Source organism: Neopelma chrysocephalum, unplaced genomic scaffold (genome assembly GCF_003984885.1).
Source record: "Neopelma chrysocephalum unplaced genomic scaffold, ASM398488v2 Primary Assembly neopelma1_63, whole genome shotgun sequence".
Lineage (NCBI taxonomy): Eukaryota > Metazoa > Chordata > Aves > Passeriformes > Pipridae > Neopelma > Neopelma chrysocephalum.
Window position 1 is genome coordinate 1,576,643 of NW_020897720.1, and position 22,683 is coordinate 1,599,325.

The 22,683-nt window shown below is 40.2% G+C and overlaps 1 protein-coding gene across 2 annotated transcripts in view; it reads left to right on the top strand.

Annotated features, from left to right (window-relative positions):
* SLIT3 (slit guidance ligand 3) overlaps positions 1 to 22,683 on the top strand; it is a 479,718-nt gene that overhangs the window by 305,515 nt on the left and 151,520 nt on the right. For both annotated transcript variants that reach the window (XM_027682483.1, XM_027682484.1), the window contains 3 exons: positions 2,561 to 2,702; positions 16,866 to 16,937; positions 22,436 to 22,507. In XM_027682483.1, coding sequence (XP_027538284.1) covers positions 2,561 to 2,702; positions 16,866 to 16,937; positions 22,436 to 22,507 — 286 coding nt within the window. The remainder of the gene's footprint in view (positions 1 to 2,560; positions 2,703 to 16,865; positions 16,938 to 22,435; positions 22,508 to 22,683) is intronic.

Consider the following 22,683-nt stretch of genomic DNA (forward strand, 5'->3'; position numbering starts at 1 on the left):
GTGCATGTTTTGAGGCAATATAAACTACTTTTGGGAGTAGTCACAGTTAAAATATAACAGAAACCTTAGACCTGCCTTAGATTGGCAAAGCTGGCAACGCTGTTGGAGCAGAGTGCTGTTAATTTTGCAGGAATTCTGTTCACTGACAATGATGCCCTGCATTTCTGTGGCCAGAAGACAGACCCAAGAGAGCTGCTTGCCCTGCCTGTTATACGTGTACTTGTTTAACTAATGAAATTGTTTTGTCTTGTTTAGTTCAAATAGCTACCCCTTAAATACTATATTAAATGCATGGTCATGTGTATAGACTATGTTAAGACAATAATAAGATTTTGAAACTGGACAAGTCAAAGTTCGAGGTACCTGATAATTATAAATTTGTTTCCTTGGACCATATGCATATGGATTTAGATTTTAATTGCATTATTGAATTATTTTTTACAGTAGATTTTTGCCCAGATGATTCTTGTGGGTGACACTGAAACCAACTCTGTGTTGAGATGAAAGACTGTTGATGGTAAACTCCTTATCTGCAACTGTCCCAGTGGTTGGAAAGAGGGCTATAAATGAGACAGGGTATTTTAGCAAAGAGAAGGATCATTAGGATCACCTCATGGTGAAAGCAGCTGCCCACTCTCATAAAGAATGCATTTGACTCCTGCCCATGCTGGAGTGAAAATTTCCTGTGAGATCCTTTTTTTTCCTAGATGGTCACTACCTCTGAAAATTTAATTTCTGGATGCCTGAATTGGAGCTCTGGGGCCTGGTCTGCCAAATTGCAGTCACTCACAGCTCTGATTAGCATCAGTGAAAGCTATATTGAAAACACATACAGCGCCATGAAACCCACAGTTTTCTCCTGCTGTCCTGACAGAAAGTCAGGTGGTGACCCAATAAAAACATTTCAAACCCGTTACTTGAATTTGGCAACACCTTGCATGGTGATCTTACCCTGAAACTTGGTAGTGTATTTTAATACAAGGCAGTTCTGTCATCCCTGGTTACAAAATAATATTGAAAGGGATGACAGCTTGCTTGAACTCAAGGAAATTCAGACAAACTGCAATGACTTCCCTTCAGAATTCAGTACCTTTCTGACCGAAGGCATGATTTTGCAGTAATTGCCTTTTGCTTTCCAGCAAGTGTAAAGTCAGTCTGTAGAAGTTTTCAGCTGATGCCTTTTCAAACTGCACCTGCCCATCAAAATAATGATACTTAGAGGTGCCACTGAATGGCTTTCCCATGGTGGCTTTTCTGTGCTGTTCACAACGCTTTGCAAACAGGAACAGGAGTAGTCTTGATGTACAAGTTGACATTGTTGTGGATAGTTAAGGGCTAAACTGAGCATAAATCAAAGGCATAAATCAAGAGAGACAATTTATAAGAATGTTGCATTTTTTATAACATTTTAGTTGTCATAATGAACATTGGATTGCAAGTTGACGCAAGAAAATATTCTTTTGACTTTTTGTCACCTGCAGTTTTAATTCATGAAAGTATCTATCATGGATCTTTTCCAAGACAAATCCCAAGAATGCAGAGATTTGTGTATAGTTTTTTAATGGTTTTGCATGTATTTGTGATTTGACAACTACGATATTTTAGTTTTTCCAACCAAAAGGCCAATCTGCCCTGACTTTTGACACTTTTTACCAGCTCAAGCCTTCACATTTAGCTGTGTCTGGTACCCAAGGTTCCTTGTGTTACATGTACTTTGGAAATATGACTCACTATAAATAAACCAATAACTGCTACATCTTGATAACCTCCATTAGCATAGCAAACCTATTTTATCTATGGCTAAGTGTATGCATATATCAAAACTTCCAGTGTAAGAATCATAACCATTTGAGTAAAATTGACATAATTGCTACAGTTTCAAAAAAAACTTAATGACACCTAATTAAACCTGAATCTTATGAATTGACTAAAATGGATATAGAGCAATGTCCTCGTGCTACACCTTCGCTCCGTGAGAAGCTTTGTGTCTCTCAGTGGTATTACTAACTCAAGGAAGGGTTTGAAGCTTTGAACTCATATATTTCTAAATTCTTTTTGTGTTTTCCGTTAATTGCATTGTCTAATCTGGAAAAAACTGGCTTTCTATTTCCAGTCTGATGCCATAACATGTTACCTCATTTCAAAAACATAAGTCATCGTTGATGACAGTCTTCTCTCAGTATGTAAAAATACTCAAGAAGTGTTTGTGTAACAGAAACTTCTAAGCAGAGATAACTTTTGGAAATACTACTTGATCCTAAGGCTTAATTTTGAAATCTTTGAATAACTTGATAGGGCTGATCATGGAGGAGACCAAAGAAGTGTTCATGAGGGAAAGAGATTGATGGAGTGGAGACTGAGGAAGAATAAGAACGCAGTAATCTTCTACACATTTTTCTCTGCAATTGATGTCTGGCACATTATGTTCACTGAATCCAAATAAATTATTACTTTATACAGTAAAAGGATCTGGAAAACTCCAAGCCTGATGTATTTAGTTGTTAAAATCTCGACCGATCATTTTTTAAAACTAACGTTCATTGTTTTCGTTCTGTCTCAGGTTCCCAGTCTGAACCTCCCTCGTGCAGTGCCAGTTCCATCACCTGCCCATCTGCCTGCACCTGCAGCAACAATGTAGTGGATTGTCGAGGAAGGGGCTTAACAGAAATCCCAGCTAACCTGCCGGAGGACATTTGGGAAATGTAAGTGCCAGTGTAATGCATTCTTTTCCATTTCTCTCCATTTTTATTCCATGTCTGGGCCTCCGGTGTAGAAGAAAGGCACATGTTTTGAAAACTGTTCTGTTATCAGGTATAGTGTTGTTGTTCTCTTTGCTTTTGTTCTTTTCATCTAAGAGCTCAAAACATTCTTTATTGTAGTTTAAGATATTGTTTGACATTGCCCTACCTAAAAGCAAGATGAAGTTCTTGGTGTATTAAGTTCAGATTGTGTTTGCATCTCACAAACCTGGAATTGCAGTTCTGTAGTCAGTGAAAGGAACACACAGTCCTTTTTTATTTCTAGTTAGTGATTTCCCCATGAGATGGAAGGATGTCTTGGTAGCTTGGCAGAATGCATTTATAATGAATTAGGACATCAGAGCACATTGTCCCTGCTGATTTTACCTTCTATTTCTTGTCTTCCACATTTTGTTATTGCCAATTCTTTAACAGCTTTGTGACTTGTGTGGTGAAATCAGATGCTCGTTTTACAGACTTATTTGTCTTTACTACCTTTAGGAATCGGAATCTTCTATTTCTGTGTCCATGACTTCATACTACTGTGGTCCTGAAATACTGTTACATTAAACCAGTTTGCTTTTGGTTAGTCCATAGGGAATGCAGATCAATTCTTTTCCTATTTAGGTGCTTGTCACACAGAGTTTTCTGACATCCAGCCAGCTTTTACAGTCTACACTGTATGAACTCAAATATTGGGTAGTGACCGGACTCATCCAGCATCTTCTTGCTGTAGAAAAACTGCTACATAGCAAAATTCACTACAATGAAGAATAAATTCATAGGATCATAGAATGCTAAGGGATCCTAAAGACCATCTCGTTCCACCCCCCTGCCATGGGCAGGGACACCTTCCACCAGCCCAGGTTGCTCCAAGCCCTGTCCAACCTGGCCTTGGACACTTCCAGGGATGGGGCAACCACGGCTTCTCTGGGCAACCTGTGCCAGGACCTCCCCACCCTCACAGGGAAGAATTTTTCCTAATATCCCATCTAACCCTGCCCTCTGGCAGTTTCAAGCCATTCCCCCTTGTCCTGTCACTCCAGACTCTTGTCCCAAGTCCCTCTCCAGCTCTCTTGGAGCCTCTTTAGGCACTGGAAGTGGCTCTCAGATCTCCTCAGAGCCTTCTCTTCTCCAGGTGAACACCCCCAGCTCTCCCAACCTGACTCCAGAGCAGAGGGGCTCCAGACCTCTCATCATCCTCAGGTCCCTCTGGATGGCATCCCTTGCCTCCAATGGGTCAACCAAACACCACGTTTGCCACCTTGGTGTTTTTGGCAAACATGCTGAGGATGCACTCAATCCCACTGCTCATGTCAACAAAGATGTTACATGGTGCTGGTCCCAATATCCAACCCCAAGGAGTGCTGAATTCAACTAGTTCTTATATTTCCCTTTAACTCAGTATTTCTTTATAAGCCAAATTGTATCTGACAAGAACCCTTGACTGACAAACTGTTCTACAAAAGTGAAACACAGAGCTGTTGCTCTAACACAGTTATTAAAAGTGACCTACATTTCACTCTGTTTCAGTATTAATTAAAGATCTTTTATTCAGCCTTCCTACCTTTCTTCATTAGCATGGGTAGGCAGAAACTTCTCCAACAAAGCTGCCAACAAGTCCTAAAATTGTTTTTGTTGATAAAACCCTGTCACAAAACAGGTAACTCACTTGTCACGGGACATAAATCAAGCACCATATAACACTAATTTTCCCTTGCTGCTGACCTCTGCCACATGTAACTTAGAAGTCTGTTGTGTTACTCTATTACCCCTTTTTCTCAAGGTGAAGATCTTCATGTCAAGAATGTTTATTGTGAAATAAAAAATTTAGGAAAGCCAGAAATCTCTATCCCAGACTTGCTTTTTCATAATTTCATAAAGTAGGTAGCAAGAATGTACAGAATGCAATTCATTTTTTCATAAAGCTTTGTGTTCAGTGGGGAGCTGACATCAGCAGCCAAATTGACTGAGGAAAAATGAGTTACAAGAAATTGAAGCTGAGGAATACAGACTGTGTGCTGAATGCTATGAAAGATTCTCTGCTTACAAAGTGGTTCTCTTGTGCTTTTCAGAGGAGAAATGAACAGTGCATGTTATAGAGAAACACATGAGAATAAGCAGAGAAAAGTTTTGCATGAATACTTGGATGAAAACAAAAGTCATTAAGCACCTGAAGGCATATACTGACAAAGAAATACCAAAACAAATATGGCTTGGTGGTTTGCTGGAAATGAACAATATAGTCATTTCACTACATTGAAACAGCATCTACAATAAAAGAAGTTGCATTTGTTTAGAAAGGGTGCATGCAAGGTAAATAGGGAGCTTAGTGTGAATGCAGAATGGACTTGACCTTGCAGAGATATAGGGAAGGAGGGATGACCAACTGGTAGGAGACAGTCTCCAAAGAATCGGATTTTCTGCTCAGACTTCATTGCAGCCTTGCAGTCAGTGCCTGTCAGACTGAGTGACAGCTCAGCCCATGGAGACAGCAGAGCCAGGCTGTAGCAGAGACTTGTTAAACCCTGAGCTCCCAGCTGGGCCTGCAAGAGTCACTGCCCTGCAGCTTGTGGGGGCTTGGAAGGATGTTGTGAGAAACAGGAGTGCAACAAGTGTGGCTTTCCCTCAGTGCGTGATTTGGGCTGTTGTTGGCTCAGGACATGGGCTGGATGGGTCCAAGCTCTGGCACTGCTGGGTTTATGCCAGGGAAAGGACAACTTTCCTGCACACCCAGGTGTGGGGCACTGTAGTGTTTCAAACAGTATTTCCTTCAACATCCTGCCTGCCAGGTCTGTTTGATGCCTCCTAGTACCGGAGAGGGATCAGTAACTCCCTATTAATTTTTTCCTCCTCTTGCCACGCTTTTCCTCTGCCCCTTCTTTAGAATGAAGTTTTCATACTATTTGTCTATCTCAGACCAGTCTACTCATTCTTTATTTATCACCTCAAGCGTGGCTGTATTTTAGAATATGAATTCTGAACAGCTTTTGTCTGAGAATTTTGTACACTTTAAAACAGTAGTGCAGGGACTACTACCACTCCTGCCTTTGTGCTTTATAATAGTTAGTGCAAGACCCTCCTGAGTGAAAGCAGGGCACAGCCCCCCAAAGCCTGGCCCTCCTGCTCCTGGCTGGTCTCAAAGGTGCTTATGCTTAGATGCCTGAAGGTGCCAGAGCAGAGACCACTGGCACTGGGCACTGCTTATCTGAAGGATCCTAACATTGAGTAAAAGGAGGATTGATTTAATTGCTAATACTAAAGGCTGGATTGTGGTTGTGATGCTTGAAAGAATAAAAACTAGCTGGGCTAGTATGGAAACTGTTGGGAAAAGAAGGCTGAACTCAAATCAGAAAACAACCAAACACATGGAGGAGAAGGACTGGGAACAAAGGAAATCAAGACAGGTCGAGCAAAGTGCTGTGAGTCTGAGGTGAGAAATATTTGGTGATAAGGCCTGAAAGTGCTGTCAGTGAGTCTGGGGCACAGGGTGGGCTGTGGGGATGTGACAGGAGAGCTGGGACATTGGGGTTGGGCAGGGTTTATGGCCAGGACAGAGTGATGCAGGTAAAGATGGAGCCGAGGAGTCTCTTCCCATCAGAAAGCACATGTATCTTCCAGAGCCTTCCTCCTTTGTCACCATGTACTTGGGAAACCCAACAACAATTTGTATGTCTGTCCCTATGCACTAGTGTATCTAGGCAGAGATTAATTGCTAAACTCTACACAGAGATTTCCTGCTTTCACTGCTGCTATTCCAGTTAGACAGCACTCCATAGGTCTGGGTCTCATACTTTTGTTACACCTAAGTTTCCTTGTGGTAGAATTAGTTGTTTCAGCTTTTGGTTATTAATTAAATATTAAATTATATTTTAATTAAATATATTATTTTTTAAAGAGTAAAAGAAAAATCAGAAAATTACAAAATTAATGGTTTTAGCTGCAGTCTTCATTCGGAGCTTTTGTATACATTTGTTGTGGTATTCACTCTAACAAAAGCATATTCTCATGTTGCTGTTAAAAGCCTGGATTGATTCCTTGCTGTCTAGGGATGTGTCATGGATGTATAGTGAGGGAACCTGTGCATATAGGGTCTGTTTACTTGTTGCAGAAACAGGAAAATTGTAAAATGGGGACTGTGGGGAAGATAATCTCATGAATGCTGTTCAGAGAGCTGTGTCGTCTCTTCTTGCCAGGGGTTTTATTAATTGATTCTGGGCAAGTGACTTGCAGAGACTTTTCCTGGGTGGTCACTAGTGATGTAATCCTCGGGCTGTGGCTGACTCAGCTGAGACATTCACTGGTGCTGAGGACTCCCAGCTGCAGCAAGAGTCAATGGGAGCTGTGCTGTGAACACACTGTGCTGTGCAACGCTAATTACTCTGGAAAGCCAAGTCTCAATTCGTAAGTCTGCAGACTTACAAATCAAACTCCACAATCTACAGTATATCCTTAGACCTTGAAAGTGATCTTAGATCAAACTTGGGCTTCCTCATATCAAATTTGCTTTATTACTCTTACTTAACCTGTACCTTACTCTCTGTCTGGTGAGATTAAGAGAAATATAATTATATAAGGCAGGGGTAATGCTGGGTAGGATGTGTCTGAATCACACCCGAGGACTGTTTGGTTAAGTGCTGATGTAATTGCTCCAGACAGAGTAAAGAGGCTGTCAGTCCCTCAAGGAAAAGTGCTGCTTAGGCACCGTGTCTGGTGAGAGAACAACCACAGCTCCATCTGACAGCTGAGCAGAGTAAACCAGGATGGCAGCCTTCCCCCCAGCACCTAGGTTTGGCTTAAGGTCAGTTTTAGTCACTTGTTCTGCGTTGGTTTAGTTTATCATTCTCACTCCTGGTAGCTGAATTGGTGACTGATGTTTTTGTGGGTGTGAGCAGTGCATGGTTTTGGTGTGTAACTCCTCCACTTAGGAAAAAATCTGGAGTTTGAGCACACAGGAAGGATCTAATGTGCTTAACTGTTGGTTTCCTAATGGTTCTGGCAAAATGAACACAAACCTAATTGTCTGCAGGGCAATCACTTTGAAATGTGATGTTCTACTTGTTCTAACTGTAATGAATGCTTTCCTGACAAATTTAATAGAGAATTGCTGTCATGAGGGCACCACTGTGCTGGGCAGTGTTTCAGACAGACTTGTAGATAGACAGGTTTGCTCTGTTGTTGTTTCCAAGATTGTCTCAGGAAGAAATTGCCTTCTCTGTTCTTTAATACCTGTGTGTATTTCAGGAGAGCCAGGAATCTTTATGAAGTTTTTGTGATTTGAGGAAGGTGATGAACAATTTCTGGGCATTTAAATTATTGGTATATTCAAAGTGAATTTTTCACCAATTAAAATAAAGTCAGAAAAGCTATTATAAAAACGTTGAGCACTGGCAACTATTTATTATAGTAAGATTATTTCTTTTTATATAAAATGAACTGATCCACAACATTTTCATGTTTATTAACAACTAACTGTGAAGTTCTCAGCTTCTTAAAGGCAGGATTTTTTTTCTTTTATCAAGAAACCGTAAGCTTCGTGGATAAAGGAATGACAGTTTTGCATTTAACACTTTTCTTCCTCCTAAAAGAAAATTATAATAATTTTCCCAGGCTTCCAGTAAATACTGCAGCTGAAGCCAGCACAGTATTTTTGAACACTGTAGTAAATGTTCCATAATTGCCTCTGGTGGCAAGTTCTCTGGCTGGGGAATCAGGTTGGCTCCTGTAGTTGAATCATATAATATGATTTTCATTCACTGCTGTAAATTGGCTCTGGACAGCTTCACATGTCAAACTTGACTGCTATTTTCTGGATCTCACCAGGCAAAGTGTGTCACTCACTCCTTGCATTCAATAGAGGTTTCTTTTGTCAGGCCAAGAAATATGTAGGAAATGTTCTGTGAGATCAAGACACAAAAATAATAAAGAAATAACAAATAAAATATTTTAGATTGAGAGTCAGTGGAGAAACAAATATACAAAAAATGATAAGAATAAAGGTATATTCTGTGCTGAGAATGATTAAGGAAAACAGAAACCTGTGTTTTAGAAACAAGCAGTAACAGCAGGGAGTTTTTTGCTGCAAGACCAAGGCAAGACTTATTTCTTACATCTTTACTTTCATTTCTAAAATTAAGTGTATCTGATGTCATCTATAGGCACAAGATGTTTTTATTTTGATAAATCTAGATTTCATGCACATGATAATGTCCCTTTTGGCTGTATCATTTTTTACCCTCTTCACTACTCTTTATAATTGTGAGATTTCTTCTAAAAAAGGTTATGTACAGGTTAATTTACTCAGCCAAGCTGTGTAGGAGTAAACTTACAAGGTTTGTAGGTTTGAGCTTGTCTTGGTTTTTTGGTTTGGGTTTATTTTTGGGTATTTATCTTTTGTGTGTGTGTGTTCTTTTTTCCCCAGAGGCATCTCTTCAGTCCAACAGGAACATAAATTAATAATTATTAATAAAAATGAATGGTATAACCAAAAAGGCACATATCTTTTATCTAATACAAATTTCACTGCAAAGCTCCTGTGTTACTAAGCAAAACAAGGAGATTGTAGTGTATAATGAGTATATACATTCTTAAAGCCAATTATGAAGGGGAGAAGCAATCACAGAAAATGAAATAGGGAGCATAAAATCTTAACTTTGACATAAAATATACTAATCAGATTTTTTTTACTTGATGAAACACTAATTGTTTTTTGGCTTACATGTGTTCTCCTGTTTATTTTGCTTAAAAAATTAGGAAAAGAAGGAAGTATTTGAGGAAAGTTTATAGTCAAATGCCATAATCCGTTTTGTTGACAAAATATTACAGGTGGCAGAACTTCAACTACCGGAAAGCTATTTAATTTTTCTACTAATTTCTGGCGTTCTGCCTTTTTTTTGTCAGTATTTGTAAATGTGTAATAAAAATAGATGTTACAGAATGTATGGAGCTCTTAACAATAAGTTAGATTAGAGATTAAACAATTACTTTTTTTTCTTTTCTCTCAGTTAACTTTCTTCCATTTCCAGCAAGTCTAAAAGCATATTTTTGTGTTACAACTTGACAAATATCTTGCAAACCAACTTGAAATCCTCAAATCCCTGAGCTAGGGATAGCATTTGGAGACAAATTTGGAGAGTGGTCTGGGCTGAAATTTTCTTGAAGTAATTGGAAGCCAATAGAGGGTGGCTGGGACTGACCTACTCAAGCACTAATTAAATAATAATGGGATGTGTTACGAGGTTAGTCTTTCTGGGACCTCACAGAGCAAAAACTTATTCTCAGTAACTCAAACATTCTGAGTGGCTTGTTAAAAACCATTCCTGCTGCTTTACATTCAGGAAATGTAGCCATAGGTGAGTGATTGCTTTCCCATATGCCCTGTAGAAACAATCTTTCTCCCAGATAAGACTTAAAGCTTCAGAAAAAAAAAGAAGAAAAAAACCCAAACCAAAACAACACCCCCAAAAAATACAATTTTAAAAAAATGACAGCAGGAAGTGCTCAGCAAGGGTCCAAGGTTGAGTCAGGCTCAGAGCAGATGCTCTGTTGTTGAAGTGAACACCAGAACCTCATCTCTGTGGGATGGTCTCTTTGGAGCCCTCCTGAACTGGAATCTCTAGGTCTGAGCTGGAATCATGAGATATCACAAAAATCCAGGAGTGGGATCCCTGTTGCTGCTGTTTGCTAGACCACAACATCTTGGAAACACACACACACATGAACTCGTGTGTGCTGGTTGAATGAGGTGTGTGACTGGGCTGCATTTCAGCAGCAGGGAGCTGGAAATTCCCAAATTTCTCCAACCTGAGGACTCTGTGTCCTGGATTTGTGTTCACAGCCTGTATACAGGTAAAATTCTTCCTGTAACCCCTGATCCCAAGTCCAGTGACCCAATAAAGTCTGCTGAGATGGGAACAGGGAGGCATTATTTTGTATTCTACCCCAAAACAACTTCTGTTAAACCTTTACCATCCTCACTGGTGGTGGCTCTGGGGAGCTCAACTGGAATCCCTGGTTTTACAGCTGGGCACAACCCAGAGCAGTTCCTGCAGTGGTGGCATTGCAGTGGCAGGTGCTGGGTGAGGCCCTGCACCCTCACTCCAGGGATGAAGCAAGGAAAATACATGAATGAGACTGGCAGGGGGTATAACAACGAGAGGTTGTGAGAAGGGCCAAAAATTCCTACCGGGAATGTGGAGTGTCACAGTGGTAGATGGAGAAACCTTGAGGTTTGGCAGTGTAATGCTGCATTCTGGTGTTTATGTGGTTAGACATACATTGCTGTGGTGTCAAAAAGTGTTTTGCAAAATACTAGTCTAAGGATTTCTCTGGTGTCTTCCTGTTTGTCTGCACTGCACTTAATGCAAGATTAATGTGCTACAACAGAGCTGATGGATTCATAATGCAGCTGCCATTACAAATTCAGCATTTACCAGCTGATACCTGACCAAATGCTCGGTTACACAGTTGTGACAGCTGAAACTAGATTCACTGGGGTATGTTAGAAGATCCAATATCACGAGCGCTACTTTCAGATGAGCAGGGAACATATCAAAACATCTGGTTTCATTCTGAAAGATGTCTTCTGGTGAGCAGAATTATCTGTGTGACTTCCTGGGTAGATTTAGTTGACAAGTCAGTTCATTGTTGGTAGGATTTTGTCTATTTAATATCTGCCCTCAGGTGAGTTGTTAAGAAGGAGCCCTGTCTAAAACTATAGCAGGAGCTCGACAGCCAGACTCTGAAAATCAGCACCAAACTGAATATGAAGGGAAACTCTAGTTGTCACCTTGTATTAATATAGGTGGATGGTTTACTGGCTCTCAGCTCTCCAGTTCCTAAGGCAGACTCAATGACAGGGATCTATAATGCAAATTATTAATTTAGTTTGGAAGTCATTCAGATGCTGCAATGAAGGGCAGCACTATAAAAGTCTTGGAGGACCATATGTGTTTAGAGATTTTATAGTGGTGGTAGAGTCTCTGGCTGGGGCAGAGGCTGAAGGCTTTAACTCTGTTGAAACAAGAAGTGAGCACAGGCATTTAAAATGCTGAATGCCCTGCCATCCTAAAGCTCTTCATTTTGTACCTTAGAACTGAGGGGTGAGAGACACAAAAGGCTGTTCCTTGGGATGTAGGTCCATAAACACTTTCTGAAGTAGCAGGACTGCAGGGTTTTTGCCTTGCAGAGCAGTGCCCTGTTCTGGGTTTTAAGGAGTGACAACTGTGGCTTCTGCATGTTTTGCTGCTGAATGAGCCACAGGTTCTGACTGTAACTGCAGGGCAGGATTCCTTCCTTCTTTCCCAGCAAGAGTGTCTCTGATCCAGGGCTGTCTTTGGGTAAATAGTTCAGTGCAGCTGCCCAAACCTGTGTGCATGGTAGGAATAAAGCTTGTATTTCAAAGGAAGAGGCAAGGAAGGCATCAGGGACCAGATCTAGCTCATATTTGTAGTAAGAAGATCAGATTTTAAGTGTGACTTATTCATCTTAAATACTGAAAATACATCTGGGGGCTTTCCTTCATCAGAGTCAAAAATATAAGATACGAACACAAAATATGAGATAAAGATGAAATAATGGTCCAAGAAGGTTTTTTTAATCCAGTTGTTTTCAGTCCTTGACAAAGAGGAAAGTCTCTCGGGTCTGATAAGTGCTCTAGAAATTTCCTCCTTCCTAATACAAACGTTTCTCCCCAGCCCTGGGCTCTGTCACTGTGGTGGATGCACACGCTCCTCGTTTCCCCCAAACAGTCCCTGCAAATCCCTGCTTATAGGGCAGGGGAAAATAAGAGGAAAGGGAGAGTTTTGCCCTTCCCAACAACCTCCATGCAGGTTGTGTGAGTCCTGCCAGGCAGGAGCGTGCTACAGGTTCCTGCTGCACACTGACCTGATCTTACGCTTTGGCTCTCTCAGAGATTGCTTTGGTTCTTGGTGCCTGAGCAATGCAAGCCCCAGAGAGTCCCTGGGAGCAGTGATCCTGGGAGCAGTCTGGCTCATCCACTCGTTTTCTGTCTCCCAGCAGGGAAGTCTGTGGCTGCCCAATGCAGGGGGACGTTTGTGACACATCTCAGGCAGGAGCTCGGTGGCACCGTTAATAGAGCGTGGCTGTCTCATTTGTAGGCGCTATTCATCTGACAGCTGAGAATTATCAGTACTGATGCTTCACTCCCTCTCTCTTTTTCTCCAAGGTAGTGATTTGTCTATGTTATGGGTAGGTAAGCTTGACAAAACATTACACATTAGCAGCTGAGACGGTGTTTGAAATGGGAAAATTGCTGGCAAACCGCTCCATTAGAGACCCAAATAACAAATTCTTTCTTTCCCTCAATGAAAGGGAGATAGTTAAGGCCCAAATTAATACCTCTGTCTCCCCCACTCTGCAGGGGGAATCGCTCTTCAAGACAAATGGCTTCGTCACTCCTGAGTGTGAGCTGGCTCTGCTAAGCCCGCGTTAAGCAGAGTTTTTTTATCCTTTGTTTTTCGCCATCCTGGGCTGAGCAGTTACAGGCACCACGTGAGGAGGTGATGAAAAGATTTGCACCTCAGTGAACTCTGAGATGGATTAGCATGGGAATTTGAGTGCTTATTCTTTACTCTGGGATAGTTTTTCATCTTTAACTGCATGGTTTCCCCCTGTTTGTTTTGGATTTTTTTTCTTTGATATGTTTACTTTTTCCTGTCATTGCTGCAAAGTCATTTAAAGAGAGTGGGAAGAGGGAGAACTTTACCCTGTCTAACATCATGTTGTTACAAGAAAAATGTATCTGAATCCGTTGGGCCCTCATACTTTCCAATCTCTTGATGATATATTAGAGAATAGAAAGGAAATTGTTCTTGTCCTTTGATGTTGTTGTCAAAGACACTAAAATAAAGCTTGGAGAGGCAGACAGAGCGTTGCTGGGTGTCAGAAGGGGGGAGACACGCTTCAATTCATCTCAGCACTCAGCTGGCAGCAGGAGACATGGCACAGGGAAACTGGGAACTGAACGGAGGAACAAAAGCTGCTGGGAGTTTGAACAGGGCCAATTTATTGTATCAGTGTCGTGAATTCTACTTGTCGAGTCTTGTGAGCAGATCTGAGTATGAAATACCAGAGGAGAATTGAGGGAAATTTTCTTGAGTTGTAAGAAATCTTAAATGCGGGGGGTAGTAGTTTAAATTATGAAAATTTAGCCTTTAAGGGCTGTGTGTCTTGTACACGTTTCTCAAATGTGTTGTAAAATTATTTTATGGTATATTCTGATAATACCGCCCCAAAATGAACTCCCTGATGCTGCTTTGCACTAGCACAGATGGTTTTATAGTGTATGACAGCACTCCATAGTATGCAGGGATGGACCATGAAAAGCACAGTTTTCCAAAGGTCATGTTCTAAGTAAACCAGGTAATTTTCTCTGAAATAAAATGTGACGGTAAAATTTAGATTAGCTGTTCATTTTTTGGAGGAAAAAATGCCAACATGAGGTAAGGACTGTGTTTTTCACTTTATTTCAAAGATGGCACCTCTAACAGCAGTTTCCCATTATATCATGAAAAACACTGTTTTATAATTAAGCCTTCATCACCCTGAAATTGCCAACACCCCTTCTGGCAGAACCTGGTGTTTCTTGAGATTTTTAATCCTCTGCTGTCCTTGACATGTCATTTACGAGCTCAGATGAGGTGAAAGCACAAACTATTAATCCAAACAATGTGTTTTCTGCTATTTTAGTTGTGTAAGTGCATTGTGTTTTTCAGGCTATGCCTGCCAATCTATAATTAAAACACGTGCTTATTTAATGCAGCGTAGTTAATGCAGCACAAGCACTTATTTAATGCTCCAGGATTGGCTCTGTTTTGTGCCCGAGTTGGAGCCCACCAGCAAACACACCCTGATGAGAGCCCGTGGTGCTGCCTGTGCTTCCCTGGTAGCATCTGCAAGATGTAGTGCACTGAGCAGGATGGCTGCTGTGCAGTCTTGAGTGCTTCATTTACAAAGAGCTTCAAAAATGTAAGGTCTGAGTTGAAACTACAGCAGCAGATGACACCAGCCTTGTCCCTCTATTTCTGTACAGGCCATCTGCTCTAAATCCTGTAGGAATGGGTGAAGAGTTCAGCAGTAGCTTCAGAGGGCAGCTCTCTCTAAGAACTCCTGTTTCTGTCTTCCTCTCCACCTTTTCTGGAAATTTCTTGTTGTTTGTTGGTTTTTTTTTTATTACTTGGGACATGTGGCTATTCCAATTTTATATTTTTTTCACCCTACAAGTGGAAAATTCTGTGTGTATTTCCACCCTTAAATCACTAAAATTTCCTTGGAATTTTAAGTCATTATAAAAAAGGACGTGTTCCCCTCCTGCCTCCCATCTTTTTATTTGAGTTTCCCTGCAAGGACTGCTGTGCCTGTGTGAAGGACGTGTGGTCCCCCAGTTTCCATCCCCAGGGCCAGGGAATTGGGCAGTCAGGGCCCTCTTTTGTTCCTCGAAGTGTCTGCACAGAAATACTTGGGAGGAGTGAAACACCCAACTGGCAGGCTGACAAAAAGCCTTTATGGGAAGAGTATGTGTACTGCTAATTCTGGTGACAAACACCCAACAATAGTGGTGTGCTGGAGCTTGCAGCAATTTGCATTTCACTGTGGACTTGCCAGAAATGAAGCGTGTTATATTTAGACCAACTGGAAGGGAAATCTCAGACACTAATTCAAATCACAAAACAAGGAGTAGAATTAACTCTGATCACAACCTTTAAGATAGACTGCTACAGAAATAAAAGAGGGCATGCACGTTGGCTGTACAAGTTGACTGTGCAAATATCACAATATTTGAGACTTAAATAGCTTCTTAGAGTATAACTGTGCTGGCCAACCATCTTATTTTCAAGGGGATTTTTTCTCTTGTCTATGGATCACCAGAAGGATACCCTGTGCAATAGAGAGCTGATGGGCCTTACACATTTTCTCTGCATTATTCCCAAACCTTGATTTATTTCTCCCTTCTCCCATTTCATTTTATCTCCATTCCTGGTTCTAAAATTTTTTCTCCCCTCTGCAATGCTGCAGCAGCTCCAAATGACTAGAGTGCTTCATTCCATCATTGCAGTATGTTTTGTATTTCAATTCCATTTCCAACCGCAGATTTTTTACTATTTAAACTCCTTCTTTTTTATGGCACTTTGGGGAAAAAATACACAGCATTTGAATAATAAGTAAGAGCAAGGAAAAATCACATTTTAGTCTCTGTTCCAACTCTGTAGAATTTTAGCTGTCATGGTCATTGGAATTTATTTTATGAGAATCTGCTTTTACATTTCTAATTGAGATGAACACTTAGAGTTCATCTGAGGAGAAGTTATTCCTTTTAGCAGGAATTTGGGGAACTTGCTGACAATTGAAAGTACTTCTGGGAAGGAAGAGAAATTAATCTTAGTGGTTACTGTATGTGGTATCTTAAAGCTGCTTACATTTTATGTTAGTGAGACGTGCATTTATGATACTTCATAAAGAATACCTCTTTCAAACCAAATCTTAGAAATAAAAACAGCAGCATTTTCTTGTAGTCCAGACCATATTTTAGAAATCCTTCAGCATTTGGTAGTTAAGTAGGAAGATACTGTACTTTTTTGTACTGCTTTAACATAAAGTTTCTCCCCCTTTCCTCTTAAAAATCTGGATTCATCTTGCAGTGAATTCACTTTGTTTTTTAGCATGTTCCCACAGACTCTTGCTCCTTGAATTGTTCTGATAGTATTATTAATCTGCTTATTAAGCTGTCACAACATAGCCTAGCTTTTAGTTCAAGTGGCTACGTTCTGTTTACAACACCTAGTCAAGGAAAGCATCTGCATTTTTTATTTTCTACCTTAACTTTAAAATATGCACACTGTTATTTATTAATTCCACGAGACTTAAAGGTGCAGTTTCTCTAACCTGAGACTTTTTTCCTGTACCAATTTAGTGTAATCAAAGAGATTGTTTTATTTTCAAAGTTATTTTCTCAGCATTTTCTCCATTTAGTGGATTTCAAAAGAAAAAATGCGTCTTGCATAAACATAAATTTGTTTTTGTATTTATATAAAATTTGCTGTCATGTTTAATGTGATTCCCATCCTGTAGCTGTGTAGTTAACATGTATATTGCTTTGTTTGTTTTCAGACGTTTGGAACAAAACCTCATCAAAATCATTCCCCCTGGAGCTTTCACCCAGTACAAGAAGCTTAAGAGAATGTAAGTTTTAATAAGACCAACATGCAAGGGCAATCATGAAACTTCCAGCTTCAAGTTCAGTATCTTTATTTTAGAAACATATTGGCAATTCTGTGTTGAAATCACTGGGGATTGCACAAATAATCTCTTCAAAGTGTAAGCAACAATGGAATTCGGTTCAGGATGCCTAACAGTGCATGAAATCCTTAATAATGCTTAATTTCACTTCCTATTATAAACGATGTGATCTAATTAGTTGTTAGTCTGTTCAAACTTCAAATCTGCTTCCTCAGAAAAGATTTTAAGTCCTGGTTTTTTTCCTCTCTTTTGTTCTGGTGTCTGTTTGCAGCAGTTCAGTGAAGTTGACCCCACTTAGGGCAGGAGTGAGGATTTTTTTGTAGTGCCTTCAGTGGCCTGATGTTGAAATGTTTTGACTGTTTACAAGAAAACAAAGAAATTTGCTGGGGAGCTTGTTTTCCCTGTTACTTAATCACCAGTTGATACCCAGACAATTATTTTTGTATTAGCTCTTGTGTTTTCTTTTTGGATTAAAAAAAAACCAAAAAACCCTGATGTATAGCAGCTCTGTCCTGCAGATAACCCAGGCATTCCCCCAGCTGGGTTTTCTTTTCATTTTTAAGTGATATATAAGAGATGATGTGACAGTAGCACCATGACACAAATAATGGTAAAACAAGTTACTCCTGGTTCATCACAATATCAAGAGGTTTATGGTACCACTGGACCAGTAACTTCCAGGAGTTACTTCATCCTGGCTTTGTAGCTCAGTGCTAACACTGCTGAAAAGGTGCTTCTGCAGTTCTTTTCTGATGTGAACCATACTGGGATTAAGACAGTGTGAGCTCATTTCACAGAAGACACTGGATGAGCAGATAGCTAATGCTTTTGGAAACTGAAATGAGCTCCTGCCCTACCATTGATGTAAGGGTAAAATGACTGCATTTTCCAGTCCAAACTCACCAAGTTCCTAGAGCTGAAGAGCTGTAAATATGGATCTTAATATTTAAGAGGTACAATCATCAATCTTAGAGGGTCTCCATTCTTCTGTCTCACTTTCAATATAGCTGTATGTATTTTTAAAGAAGTCCTGTACTGGATAGTGAGATGGTAATTTCAGTGAAAAATGATGGATCCCTTACCAGTGACCTAACTTGTAATTTTTTCATTATTAAAATCACTACATAGTTCTTTCTAAGGTGTGACTAACTTTAGGTTTTGGCAGTGTTTTACTGTCCTTTCATTTGTCTTGATTGGTGAACTCTAGGGAGTTGATTGGTGAACTCCCTTTTAAGGGAGTTGACCAGAAAAATGTTCTTTCATGTTACTAGCTGCTCAGTCCAATGCAGCACTTACTATGTGAAATGATTAATGTTAGAATTTCACAGCAGAATTCCATTAGCAAGTTGTGTTAACAGCTTTCTGGAGAATAATTGGCATACTCATTGAGATCTGAACTCATAATTAAATAATAAGTTATTGTGCCAGATGATCTGTGTCAAAGCTTAGTTAATGGAAGAGCATTTTGTGGAAGAACTTGGGAGAGGTAGTTGGGCTGCAGAATGTCCCATACATGATGTTTTGCCATTTGGTTATTGACCTGTCTCCTTGTTAAAGTTATGTTCCTGCTGGATGGTGAGGTTTTAAATTGAGCAACCCTTCGGTTACACATAGTTTAATTGAGGACATTTGTTTCAATATTTCAAGAGATTATTGACATTATCTTTTCAGTGTGCGAGATTTCCAGTACTGTCAACACAAAAATATACTTTAGACAAAAGACTATCTCTTAAAACAAAAGAATCATCCATTTATTTCCTTTAGAGGAAGGACATGTTTGATATCACTGAGCCTTTCTTCCTTTCTGTCACTTTGATTTCAGTGAGCAGTGCCATAGCATGAAGATTATCAATTTAGTTAATTGATACTCTGCTCAGGGCACAAATGAAGAACATTAATATAATTGTTGTTATTATTACTATTAACTATTATAATATTTTTATCTACTTCAGAGGAATATTAGCATACCACTGTAAATTGTATTTTTCTCCTGATGAATAAATATACAAGAATGTTATGGGTAATAGCCTTCTCACTTGCAGCACTCTGGATTTTGATTGTTTACTGAGTATTTCCTGCAAGATTAGACAATTTTTGTTTCTTAGCTAATTGAATAACTGAGATTAATTTTTAAGTAAGAGCCAGTTGTCCAAGATAATCTTGATAGGACTTGATTTTAATAGGTCAAGATGATAGCAGAGGATGGATGTTAATTCAAGTGTTATACTTGCATGTAGCTGAAGCTTACCCTTTAGAATGTCTCTTCAACAACTTCTAGGATGGGAGAGCTACTTTGGTAATCCAATTTTACCTAAGGAGCTGGAATATTTTGTGCCTTGGCCTTAATCATAATTGCCCGCATCTCCTCACACAATTAATGTCTCTTCTGAGAAGGAAGATTTGACACTTGAAGGATTCAAATATGCACTTGAATTGTATAATCTGGGTTGATGGTTTCCCTGATTTTGGGGTGGGTATAACCCCAGCTCTGTGCTCAGTTATTCAAGGGCTTTAGAGGAGATTTCAGGAGCTTGAAGGAGACACATCCCATGTCCGGGGTAGAAGTTGTCATGATTGCATGAAGTATCCAAGCCCAGACAAGCCATTTTGAATTAATTCACAGAGCAGTTGTGCTTGTACCATAGTTCTGTAACTTTTAACTAACAAGTTGTAGCAAGTTTGTAGAGCAAGACTAAGAGCCAAGTACATAGAACCGCTTTGAAAGATGTTGTACCTCTCTGATGCTTGTAGTGACATTCCATGTTGTCAGATTAATTTTACCATGTATTAGTAGAAAACACATTGAGATTTCACAGGCTTCCCAGTAGCTCTGTGGAGTTGCTACTTTGTTAAGCAGCTTCTAAAAACTAAACCATATATGACATGGAGTTTGCTGAGTACTCTTGTCAAATGAGAACAGTCCATTTTACATGTTAGAGATAATCAAGTAATCTGTTTCTAATAATGTTAGTCAACAAAGAGCACATTCATCCAATGCTATTAATAATTTTGCATATGGCTGCATCTAAAAATAAATCTGTTTTGTTTCAAAACCTTTTACAGTAAAGACATTTAAGCCCTACAGCTGTATTTTGCACAGTGGCTTGCAGGGTATCCTTGCTCCCCTGGTGCAAAGTCAAACCCAGTTTATGTCCCTAACTGGTAACTGAGCGCAGCCGCCCTCCAAGGTCTGTTCAATAACCTTTGGAAAGATTTCTACTGTGCTGCCAGAGGTGCAGGGAGACAAGTATGAGGTGACTCATGTATTCCCTGCCTGAGTGGAATCCTGGTAATTTTATTACATTTCCAGTTGAAGAGCCACACTTCCCCTGAGGGATTCAGAGATACCCTAAACTATGAAAATGAGCCTTATGTCATCTGAATTGTCTTTTACAAAAACCTGTGTCTCTTTGTCTTGGTGTAAATCAAGCACAGAGTAGGACAATCTTACCCAAGCAGGCCAAACGAAGGGAAGAGAAATACAAGGACATAATTGAATCCCTTTCCCTCAGTCAAGTCAGATGGAGCCTCCTTATCCAACAGCAGAGGAACTTGGGCTCTAATGGAAAGGAAATAATGTGTCTAATTATCTTCTAATGCTGATTGTAGTGCATCTGCATGAAGTGAGTGAGTGTCATCACCCAGCATGGCATTTCTGCACGTTCAGGCACCATTAGTTATACACTCATTAGTGTCCGGACATGGGGAGAGAGGAAGGATGGAGATGTGGAAATGCAGCAAATCAATAAAACAGTGCTGAAATCCTTGTTTCAAAAATCAGATGCCCCTTTCAGATGCTTGTCACTGTTCAGCAAACCCGTCTTTTCATGTGGTTTTAATAGATTTTAGTGCATTGCTTGATAAATAGATAGAACTGATCCACATCAGATTTCTCCTTGCTAGATAAAAAGCAGAAGTCAGCCTAAACAAGTTGCACAAAAGCCTGTATAAAAGTAAATATTCGTGCTTTCACTGTGGCAAATTTGGCTGGTGTAAGTCGAGCTGAAGAACCAGAAACCTTCCATGAATGCTGTTCTGGCAGGCAGGATGTTGTAACAGAAAACAACAGTAGATTGCAGAGCAAATTGGTTTGATGAGCCTTATAAAATAATCAAGTCTTATAAGGGAGCCAAAAAAAATCAAAAATCCCACTTTATGTGGCTAGATTTGAAAAGAGAGGACTGCCTTAAAATTTTAACCAACATAATTTGTGGCTCAAAACATGTATAGAATGGCAAACCTTCTTACTTTCTGATTATTAAGTTCTCGTTCAAGTGATGTTTATTTAGAGCCTACTTAGCATGTGCCCCAGTGGAAATATCAGTGAAGATGTACTTGAAATACTGTATTACTGCAGTTTCAGCTATCAGTGAAGAGATGTAATGCTAGTGATACAAGCTGATACCAACTGTCAGGGAATGCAGCGAGGGTGGCTGAAAGTTGTCTCTCAGCTAAGCACTTGGTTGAACTGATTGACAGAAAGTTTGGGTGGCAGTGACAGTCACGATAAGGCTCTGAGCATCTGGGTGCCACGTGGAGTAAATTGGGCTCCATCTATAAAGATGCTGTGGCATAGTCTGTATTCATCTTTGTTGGTTATGATTAGAACTGAAGGGTATTTTCCTAACCAGGAACACGCTTCCCTCGCAGATGACAGCAGGCTGTGCTGAATTCCACTCGCACCGCAGCTGAAAGGGTGGAATCTTGCTGGGCTCCCTGACAGGGTCTGCAGCACACCCACTGGGTGTTCCCACAGTGCTGCTGGCCTTCAGAGCTCCACCATTTCCATTCAGGTGCTCAGAGGCTTTCCCCAATGTCTGAAAACTCTGGGCAGACCTGCCAGTGCTCTGTCAACCCTCTTCTCTCAGCTGCTTCACCAGACAAGGTCGTGGTGGAATTCTGCCTTAAAACCCAGACACCACTGGTCTTGTGCTGAGCTCCTCAGTGGCACTGGGACCTGCTTTGGAATCAGGGGCTGGGCAGTCTGTGTGATCCTCTGTATTTTTATAAAGTTGACCTCCCATGCCTGCATTTAAACATTCAAACAACCTTTATGCTTTGTCACGGACTGCTTCTCCTGCTTGAGGGCCACCCCACAGAGTCACAGCGCGGTCTCCAGTACTAATAGCTCTTAAGATGGTTTTATCAACATCACTGTTGTGCTCCAAAACTCTTCATAAAAACCTTAGTTTTAATGTCCATAAAATGAAAGACCTCATTAACAGGAGAGCTCTGGTTATTGAGGCTGGTGGCTTGTCATACTCGCTGATGTTTCCTGATCCTTCCTGGAATTTGCCTATCTGTGCATCATTTCTCTGAGCTAATATGATCTTTTACTTCTGTTTTTATATCAAGTGTGTTCTTCCAATAAACTACAACTAGAATCTTTTCGTCAAATACCTGTTTACAATTATTTTTTTAATCCTCCCTTCTCTTTGCAGAGACATCAGCAAGAACCAAATAACTGACATTGCGCCTGATGCATTCAAAGGCTTGAAATCTCTCATTTCATTGTAAGTAGAAAATAGAACTGAATGGGCATTTGGGGAGAGCTTGCATGGAAGAGAAATAAAAATGATAATGTGCTGTCTGGGGGAACATATGTTTCTGTGTGCAATTGCCAGCTTGTGTGAAGCATCTGATCTTTTGTAAATGAAAAATTGGTGATGAAGTTTAGGAGAGACTGTTT